Source organism: Trifolium pratense, linkage group LG7 (assembly GCF_020283565.1).
Source record: "Trifolium pratense cultivar HEN17-A07 linkage group LG7, ARS_RC_1.1, whole genome shotgun sequence".
Taxonomy (NCBI): Eukaryota; Viridiplantae; Streptophyta; class Magnoliopsida; order Fabales; family Fabaceae; genus Trifolium; species Trifolium pratense.
Window position 1 is genome coordinate 29,341,058 of NC_060065.1, and position 10,998 is coordinate 29,352,055.

At 35.1% G+C, this 10,998-nt stretch overlaps 1 protein-coding gene across 1 annotated transcript; it reads right to left on the reverse strand.

The window, feature by feature from the left end:
* Positions 1–95: 95 nt before the first annotated feature.
* Positions 96–10,627, reverse strand: LOC123894386 (K(+) efflux antiporter 2, chloroplastic-like). The gene is made up of 21 exons (XM_045944373.1): positions 10,341–10,627; positions 8,438–10,041; positions 7,894–8,065; positions 7,721–7,811; positions 7,048–7,184; positions 6,896–6,955; positions 6,566–6,685; positions 6,092–6,160; positions 5,543–5,608; positions 5,080–5,169; positions 4,555–4,659; positions 4,253–4,381; positions 3,767–3,976; positions 2,775–2,924; positions 2,216–2,269; positions 2,073–2,131; positions 1,653–1,719; positions 1,401–1,577; positions 1,174–1,230; positions 675–749; positions 96–500 (listed from the first exon to the last, which is right to left on the reverse strand). The coding sequence occupies exons 2-21, from the start codon at positions 9,982–9,984 to the stop codon at positions 384–386; spliced, it is 3,552 nt and encodes a 1,183-aa protein (XP_045800329.1). The 5' UTR covers positions 9,985–10,041; positions 10,341–10,627; the 3' UTR covers positions 96–383.
* Positions 10,628–10,998: the final 371 nt, after the last annotated feature.

Genomic DNA, 10,998 nt, shown 5'->3' on the forward strand with positions numbered 1-10,998 from the left:
TTTGTGCACTAACAGGATCAACTAATCGATCATTGTCGCTAGTTGCACTGCATGGTCAGCGAGTTGCCATAATCATGAAAATTCGAGCCATCTTATACATGCTTTCGAAAGCCAAAGAATATGATATAATAATAATATCAATGATTGTTACATACAACAATGATATCATCCTTATCAGAAATCTGAGGAAGGATATGAATGATAATAATTTACAACAAGTGAAATAAATAACATACAGATTTTGCATCTTCAATGCAGATACATTTCTGTACAATGTAAATAAATAATTGAACATCTGATCTGCTATACAATTTCCCAAAATAATCATTTTTCTTAATTTGTTTTCTGTTGCCTTCTGTTGCTTTGTATAAATGGGGTAATCTTCACATTGACCCTTCATGGACTTGGCTGTCGTCAATTGTATCCGGAGATTGGGATTTGGGTTTGCTCATGATTCTGCTATATCCATATCCAAGAGAACTTCCACTTGTTTCAGATAGCTGAATAAGAAGACCAAAAGTAACAAACATCCATTTAGATAACTGAACTATGTTTATTAATACCAAGATAGAGTATAAATACAAGATTGAATATGTACTAGTATGTTATCATGCAATGACAGTCACAACAGTGTGCTTGTTTTGTGGGATTGGATGAGTTTATGGAACACGTACTTCTGTAAGCTCAGCCAGATGACGGGATCTGAATTCATTAATTGTTGCCGCAATCTCTGATGCAGGAAGTTTAACCTGATGAAAGAAATGATTAGATAACAGATCGTTTATCTCAATGCTTCAGCATTGTGTCAGAGTTTCATCAACTAACAAAGTCGCATGATAAGAACCCTGTGTGTTTTCATCAAGGCGTATCCTTAGTTAAAATCTGATTTTACTTTGACCTTTTACCATTTCAATTTTAATGAAGAAAAGAAAAAAGCTAGTATCTTCAACGAGATGTGCAGCTAATTTTACCATGCAATAAAGACCAAAAATATGCAGAGAAAATAAGCAACAGTTTGGCAACAGATATCGTGACCAAAGTTTTAATCACGGTGGGTGAATAATTATTTACCGGTCTTTGTCATCATAAGATAAGGGTATAATAAAATATTAGGACAAAAAATGTTTCTCCATTAGGTCAATATATCTGTTGCAATAACAATATCGTAGTTACCTCAGAAAGCACTGCTGCTGCTAGTTGAAGACTTGGCTCCAAGGTCTCTGGGACAACCTGCAAATGCAAGCAATAGAAACACAAGAAAGAAACGATCCAGAAGTATTCCAAGAATAGCCAAACAGCAATAGATATGCAATAGTTGATTTTTTTTTTCCTTGGCAGTTTCAAAACTACACGATAAGGCAATGATTACAGAAAACACATAACAGGTATCAGATTATTACGGCGGTAGCACCAGCTTTTTCTAAATTCAATCCGTGAGTAACATCATGAGCACGAACAAAAGTCTTCACATTTGGGAAGTGTTTGCTCAGAGCCCAAACTGTTCTATAGTTTGCACCAGGGGAATCTAGAGTTATTGCTGCAGCACTTGCCCTTCCAGCCCCAACTTTATGTAGGACCTTATCATCAACACACAAAGCATGTCAAATAATGAACATTTATGCGAACTCAATTATTGAAGTCATATGCACTACCTCTCGACTACCAGCGTCACCGAAGTACACAGGGAGATCCAAGGAGCGCCCAACTGCCACTCTATCACTGAGAACATTAGCAAATATTAAGGCAAGTTAGGACAACTAGTGCCATTTCCGATTCAAAATTGCACACATGATATATGGTAGACCAGTACTTCACTTCATGTTTGGTAGGGGGGAAATGGAGGGGAGATGAAGATTGAAGTATTTGGAAATAAAATAAAACAAAATTATTTTTAAGTAAAGTCTTTATTGCCTCCAGGAATATCAGGCCCAACTAGGCTTTTTCTAACAGAATAGCTAGGATCATCTAGATGCTAATTCCATGCAGTAAAGTTGTTTCTTTTACAGCATAAATAAGATCCAAAAGAAACAATTCTATAAGTAAAGCAAATAGTTTCACTTAGGTCAAGTTACCTTCGCACATCTAGTGCAACAAAAGGAATAAGTCGCTCAGAAAGAAGTTGTGCAATGATCTGAGAATAACAAAAGCTAAACTTTTATGCTCAAATTGATTATTAAAACTAATAATAAAATATACCAGAAAAGAAGCAGCTCACCTGGCCAACTCGCCCAAATCCACAAATAATGATATGATCATGCAGATCATCTGTCTGAAAAAGATTTAAACCAAAACAATGTCAACCACTAATTTTTTATGTCAAATCTAATTAAAAAATAACATGCTAAATCAATTGCTCTCACTGTATCCATTGTCTGCAACTACAAGGATAGGAAGATCACTAATATAGAATTTCCTAAAGTAAATTAAACTAAATACAATATAATAAATACAGTTAACTAATTGGAAAAAGTTAATCGTGCAAGACATAGATTGTTGAGCTGTTCCAAATAATATATTTTCTGTTTCTCTGACTAAGATATTCTATCCAAAACACTAGTATCATCACAAAACTAAACACAAGCCAGTAAGTGTAGTGTGATGGCAGTTAACCAACTGTGTGTCAAAGTTTACAATCTATTAAGTTGTAACATAAAAAAGACAGGGTTTAGTCCACCAGCAAGAAAGGCAACAATGAGTGGTGCAAAAGCTGTAAACTTCACAACCATTTGCAATTAATAAAAGTCCCTGTCAGCCAATAATGAAAGTAATCTCACCTCACTTTCTACAGGTAATAAGCTTCGTACATCATGTTGCTCAAAACGGGAAGCAATCAGCTGGCCTCCTTCACCCAACCAGGGTGTAAGCGCCATTGAAATTCCCACAACAAGGAACAGCAAAGAGGACAACTGGGAAGACATTATACCCTACAAAAGTGTCAATTAGCAAAGATATTAGTTTTTAAAGCGGATTTCAAAGAGGAAGAAAATTCTTAGCAGCAATCAGAAAATTGATCTTTGTTTCTGGTTTTTTCAATTTCCATTTTTTCCAAGATAAAAATGAATTCATCAAGATAAAGGAAATGATCTAGAATTAGAGGAGAGAAATCACCAAAATGTATAAGGCAACAATAACACAATTTGAAAAAACAACATTACAAGGGAGTTTCATAGAAAAAAAAAAGAAAAAAAACTGCACAAGAAAAGCACCATGATCTCCCTACAATATACACTAGTGGAATTCACATAAACATCCCAATGAGTTGAAACCTGAAGAAATGCATGATCTATGATTCTACACAATAAAAGAGGTGCAATGGTTCTATGATTTCAGAAAATCCCTGAGTTCCACCACATCAAAGCAGTTCATGTGATTGAAATACATGACACAATTTTAGAACCCTATACTCCTTCCAATATCACTATCAAGCAATAATAGCAAATCACCAGGGCCTTAGGTATGTATTCAAGCCTCTTGACTTTTAACCAAAGAATCTAATTAATATATTCCCGGGCAATGCAAGAACAGATGATATTGCAATTTGCAACTCAACACTATTGTTAAGTCATTATATATCAGAATAACAGCAAGAGACAACCTTATTTTATAAAGACTTGTCTGGTAAGATGACATAGACATAAACTTCTATGATAATCTCAAGTTAAGAACACCAAGAAGCATATTGTTAGAATCTAACACAAGCAGAATGACTTATTTCACATAATAACCGGACACTCTTGGCATGAGAAATGGTTTCAAGGACAAAAACCTGATTAACAGCTTCACCAAAAGCCACAAATGCAAATTCTCCTCCAGGAGCAAGAAGAAGCCCAACTCTAATGGCAGATATTATTGAAACACCAAAAATTTTGCCAATCAAAGCAACCAAGAGGGTCTTGCCACATATCAAGAGTCCCAGTGTCCCTATGATGACAGGAAAGTTTGAAAGAAGAAGTTTTGGATCAATTGACATTCCAACCTGAAAAGTCACAGAAATTACTTCTCATCAATTCCACATGCTGACACTGACTTGTTCAAAAAATCACAAACCTCAAGTCAGCCATTCCTTTCTGTTGAAGATTCCAATAAATGTTTTTTCTTCTTTTTAAATAAATTAAAAAAAGGCAAGATTCATATAGGAGTTATTTCAATAAAAGTAATTCACCAGAAGTTTAATAAAGTGAAAAATAGACGATGCATGAATAAATAAACAATAAAATTAATTAACTTTTGAATTTGAATATCAAGCACCCACCGTCATAAAGAAGAGGCCCAATAGAAGGCCACGATATGGAGCAATATCAGATTCAACCTGTAAGGAAAATTCAGTTTCTGCCAGTAGCAAACCAGCCAAAAATGCTCCCAAAGCCATGGACAGGCCTGCCTGTTTCAAATAAATTTTACATTTAAAAAAATGTAAAGGAGTCAGGCTAACACAATACAGAAAAAATGTCACTTCAATGTTCAAAAGAATAACTCAAGCAATCTGCCAAACCTTGGCTTGGTTCAAAAACCCAATCAAAGGAAAAAAGGAAAAGCAGCAATCTAAACACCTACCCTGGCAGTGAGAAGGCTGGTCCCAAGAACAACAAAGAGTGTATTGGCAGAAAATATTTCTGCATTCTGATTATCTGCAATCTGCCTATATATAGGTCGAAGGAGCTGGACAAAAGAAGAGTGGGAAATCACATTCCAAAAGTCATGTCTGTGACAAAGTAACATCATGAGATGCCTTTAGAATGAATGCAAAGCCATCAAAACAGAGCTTATCCTTTGAAAAAAACTTATATTTTTCAGAATCAGGATGTTGATACACTAAATATTGAAATGCCTGCTACAATTTATCAACCCCACAATAGTATAATTGATAACTTATGTTGGAAAAAATTTTAAATGATGAATTAAACAAAATACTCTTATAAAGATTATTAAATATTTAAGTGTGTGTCTATATATATTGACTAAAGAATGCAAATAAAGACCTCAAGCAATATTATTAAACATGGCCATTCAGATTCAGAGTACATTTTAATAATTAGAAATCAAACTGCCCACACCTCAGCTCTAGTGAATACAACTTACCAATCGTCCACCTGCAATTATGGCAGTGATGGAAACTGCAGCCTTAACAGCAGCCAGACCAAGAGCTTCAGCAATGGCTTGAAAGCCAACCTGAAAACAGAGATTAATATTTTACAGGAAGATGATATTGGAAACAACTGAAGTATAGCAATGATAGTGATGGTGATGGCCATAACAGAAGGCAAAGTTGATGGCTTCCAATCAAGCATTTAACACGAGCCGACTTCAATTAAAAAGAGTGAAATGTGTCTTGAGTCTTGACCCTTTTAATGCATATGTAATAAATAAAAAACCAAAGCTAAATTATCCAATCAAAGGCAAGTTCTCTGAACAACATAGAACACCCTTGTTATACACATTCTCAAGCTACACAGGAGTTCATACAACTTCAAGTAGCCACTTTCTAAACTTCATGAAAACGTATGATGAAGTATGTTAAACAAAAAGTGCTAGAAAGTGTTACCCCTCCTTTGGAAGAATTAGGTGAAATAAGAGGTATGAGTATTAGCAAGACAACAACGGCCAAATCCTGTGCATAAACAATGAAGAAATAGTCAATTTCGGTCAAAATATTACAAAACCAAAGGCAGTTATGAGCTGAAAACAAAACAATGTAAAAACAACAAATTGACATAGAAATAAACATGATAGAGAGGGAAAAAAAACATACAGAGAAGATGCTAGTTGAGGATCTATACAGAATAACATACTAAATTAGAAGTTTAAGTGACAGCTATATAGATGTCACAGCCAAAAGGCCAAACAGGTAACAGCCGAAAAACAACATCATTCTCCCAATTTTTCATAGTATCCATGTTTATTTATTGTAGAGGGTGCAAACATATATATGCTATCACGATTACATATTTCAGTTCAGGTTATCTATAAGGTACGGGCTGTATGGAATATTGATGCAAGATGTCTCACATAAGACCAAGTTTAGTAAACTATATATTACAGAAAAATCCTTCAGTTTCTACTTTCTAGATAGATAGGTAAGGTGCAAAGTAACCTGAAAAAGTAACACGGAAAATGTAGCTCGCCCATGTCGCGATGTGCTTTCGCCTCTCTCCTGTAACACCTGTAAAACAATTTCACTTGAAATATTGCCACATGGAGGACTCAGCATACATGAACATAGAATTATTATAATATAGAAAGAGCAAAGTCCTGACTCCTACCCTAAATGTTTGTGACACGAGAGTATTTTGTAACTGCACTTACAAGAGTATGTTTGTAACATGGAGTTCAAGCTTTATCACATAATGACAGCCATAAACATATTTCTATTTTTTAACAAATACATTCCGAATAAAATCCTCTTACAATTAATCAATGCTTTCAAAAGAAGGTAGATATCACAATCTCAGAACATCCATTAAACAGAGGCATAAAGCTGGAACGGTTAAGCTGACTAGACTGTGTGAAGTGTGAACGTATACCCTAGAGTAAAAATTTAAAAGCAAACAGTACTCAGGATATTTACCTGCAGAACAACAGCAGTTGATGATAATGCCAGGCCATTCCCAATAACAATAGCAGCAGGGCCAGCTTGGCCACAAATATAATGAGCCACCAACCCAATAACTGCGGCAGTCAACAAAACCTGCATTTATTCATACACAGTAAGAATTGTTGCCTTGTAAGTTACTAGCATATAAATAGAATATTGTGAGGTAAACAGTATTAACAAGTTTTGAAGATTTAGGGTTTAGGTGTATGAAAAGCAATACTGAACAATAAAATTATATGGTATGCCGTGAATAATTTTCACATATTTTTAAGACAAAGGTGAAAGATGGAGTTTCACAATCACCTGAGCAGAGCCTAATCCAAAGACATATTTCTTCATTGAACTAAGCCTTTCCACAGAGAGCTACAAAAAAACACAGTTCAAAGCTTCAGTTTGTTTTTTAGTAAGGAGATAATTGAAGTCATGGTACAACAAAATCTTATGTGAAGCTCCACCTCCAGACCAATATTAAATAATAGGAAAACAACTCCAAATTCGGCTATTGATTTTGTCCCGTGAACATTGCGAATGATGGAGAGTCCATAAGGCCCAATCAAGATTCCAGCAGCCAAGTAACCAAGAACAGGACTCCCTAAACATTGTTGCAGATGAGGGACACATAATAAGTTAAACAATGTATCAATGTCAGACAATCAAAATCAGATTATGACTTTTATAAACATGCACGGAAGCATAAATTTGTTATTGGTTGGCTGCTTAGAACGATAGCAATACTTTACAATTCAAGTAACCGAGTTTTTTTTTTATCATTATGGCTCCATTTATCGTCACAATCAAACTAACAAACAGTGAATAAGGAAAAGACACGTGAGCTAAAAGAAGCAGCAGAGATAATCCTTTTGTAAAATATATATATATATATATATATATATATATATATATATATATATATATATATATATATATAGAGAGAGAGAGAGAGAGAGAGAGAGAGAGAGAGAGAGAGAGAGAGAGATAATCTATATACCAAACCTTCATATGAGCAATATATAAAGTTTGTAGCCTAATCAAGTTCAAACTATAGTAAAACATCTAGACAAACAACTTGGTCATACTTTGAAAGATTATGTTGAATCCAACATTTCGAGTATGTGGCAACCAATTTACCTCCAGGAATTTTTTGAAACAGCGGGACAAATATAACACTTGCAAGTAATAGCCAGAGCATGTCAAGGAGGGAGGCTTCCTCGTCATTCACCTATGATAAATACCAAGAAGAGTCCAATGAAACCTATTGAATTGAGCAGCAATTTAATGAGTAAAAATGAAAAAGACCCAACCTCTTGATCAGGTAACGATGCAATAACTTTCTTAATTCTATTGGGGAGTTCCTTTAGTTGTCTAACTAGAGGCCTTGCACTTGAGGAAACTTCTTCAACAGTGGCTGTAATGACTTCAGGCTGCTGAAGCAGCTGAGAACTCCTCTCTGGTCGGTTGGAATAGAAGGTGACCCTGAAATAAAAGTTTCCACAGCTTCTAGTAAAACAGAACAAAACCTTCAAAATAATCTTTTCATCTAATTAAGATAATGATAAAGCACAATATTGTCTTACTTAAAAAGGACAGAACAACTTAAATAAAGGTAAATATAGAAAAGCATAAATCCCATCCCCATGGCAGAAAATTTTTCATAATCAGTTTTTAAGCAATCCAGTCAATATTCCAGCTTCAATATTTTCTATCATGTTGCACAAAAAGCTGAAAACTGTCACCTTAATATTTCACATGTTTTACTTTTGAACATCATATATTCTAGGCCAGCCATATTGATTTATATGTACTTCCAAATAAATTGTTTCTAAGATGAAGAAAGATCATACACACCCTGCTCCAATTAACAATAACCCAACAATCAGCTTGGGTAATTGATTCTGTGCAGATTCCACAAGACCATTGAAAAGTGATGCTAGTGAGTAATCAATCTCATCTGTGCTAGAAGAGAAAAATGAAGCAGGAAAAAATCGGGAAGATTTCTTCAATGATGTCTTGGGAGCAGATGGTGAATTATCTCTAGTCAAATCTTTGTGGTTTTCCTGTTTTTTTGTTTGAACTGCACTTTTTGACTTCTCGACTTCGGGTTCAGATTCTTTAGAAGAGTCTAAGCTTAACTGTCCATTATCATGATCACTCAGATAATCAGATTGAGTTATGTCTTCCGAGACTTGGCTGGATTTGTTAGACTGTGTCTCTAGTGAACCCGTGGCAAGCAAAGACTCGTCATTACTTGATAACTCGAGCTCTCCTTTAACAGCAGCATCACCAGAAAATTGTTGAACCAAATTCTCCTCCTTGGGGAGGGCCACAACATCTTGTACTTGTAGAGTGTCAGTGGTATCATCATTAATGCCAGTGACAGACTTGTTTGCTCTCTGAAATGCAATTTCTGCATCGTTAACACGTTTTGCAGCCTCTAGTTCAAAGGCAACAGCTTGCTCGGCCAAGTGCATTATGTCTGTGACATCCTCCTCCGCTTTAACTGCAATCAACTGTGCTTTTTCAGCAATTTCATGCAACTTGTTCACTTCATTTTGCAACTCCTCTTTTTTACTTTGCAATCGCTTCAACTCAGCCTCACAACACGCTAAAGTTGTCTGACATTCCTTGATATCTTCCAGAGCAACCACTCGTTCTTTCTCCTCTTGCACTATACCTTTACCGCCATCACTCTCGTTCGAACCTTGCACAGAACTATAATCTTCATTTGCAACCTCCAAAGATTCGACAGCTACTTGAAGCCTTGCCTCAGCTAAAGAAAGAGCCATTGTTGCATTTTGAACAGCTTCTTTAGCAATAAATTCTTGACAAACAATTTCCTGAACAACATCAAGTGTAGAATTAACATCATTCCAAGCTCTTGCTGCTTCATCCTGCAACGATATCGCAGTCTCCGATATCTTCTTAACCTTTTCCTCAAACACAATACTATTCACTCTAGCAGCTTCTAATTCTTTCAAAGCCTTTTGCAACAATTCCTTCAATTCATCCACATTTTGCACCTCTACTTCTACTTGACCCCCACCTTCTCCAATCGGTTCACCCAATTCCGCACCGGAAATCGACCCCAAATCAGAATCCTCATTCAAACCTTTAAAATTATCGACACTCCTACCATTTCCATTATCATAATCAAACGAATCATTTCCCTGACACTTCAACAAAACCCCCCTATTTCCCCTAAAAAGTTTACTACTCCTACCCAACAAATTCGACTTCAAATTCGAAACTCGGAAGTCTCTTCCACAATATCCTTTCAAAATATTCCTTGAATTACAAATAAAACCACATCCAGAGCTTCTACTTCTAAACAAAACACAGGAATCCAAACCAGTCAAAGCTACTTTCGATTGTGGTAAGCTAAAAGCTATATCCATTTTTTCTTCCAAATCAAAATACTCATACAGTAACAGAACCGTTTCTCAATGCATTTTCTGAAACAAATTGCAAAAATTAATCACAAAAGGTTTAACAAATTTATCAGCTAACACTGACACTCCTTAAATTAGGCATGTCCGGGTGTCACATACGTTCAGTATTAGACACCAATACAACATCGACACATATAATTACATTGAATTATATCATTTTTCTCAAATTATTATCGGTGTCAACGTGGCGCTATCGGTGTCGTATTATGTGTATGTGATTCATAGTTTATGAGCATTAACTTTCTTCACATTAAATAACAGAAAGTGCAACAAAATTAGAGAGAAAGAGAGAATCGTTTTACCGAAGCGACGAAAAGTGGAGAAAGTGGAAAATGAAGCTTTCAATTTTTCTGTATTTGGAAAGAGGGAAAATGAAAATTTTCTCGGTGCGAGAAAATAATACAGTTTTGCGTATTTTTTTAAAACGGTCAGTGATGAGAGTGAAAGGATATTGTTTACAATGTTTCTATTTACAGTCGCGGATTCAGCGCGTGGAAAACAGCGTCCAATAATAACTTATTTGTTTCTAGCGTTTTACTTCAACGACAATTTTAGCGCGTTAAATTGTTTTTTTAGTCGCTTGTGTAATGAAAATAGTGGCAGTTACGATAATTTTTGTTTGGGGATGAATGGACGTCAAAAATGCTTACAAAAATATCCAAAGACGTTTTCCAACAGTTGATAGTGGTTGAATATGAGCTCTTTTTTATTACTTTCTCTAGTGCTAAATAAATATAAGAAATAAAGTATTTTTTAGAATCATCGTAAAAAAAAAAAAATTTTTTAGATTCATTAAAAAAAGATGTATCTGGTCTATATTATAGACCAAATATATTCATTTTTCGAATAAAAAAAACTACAACAAGAAATTATGAAGATTCAATTCTATTGGATATATATTGATACATGAGGTAAATAATTCTCTCCATTCGGTCTTTTTTATGAGGAACACTTTGGAGA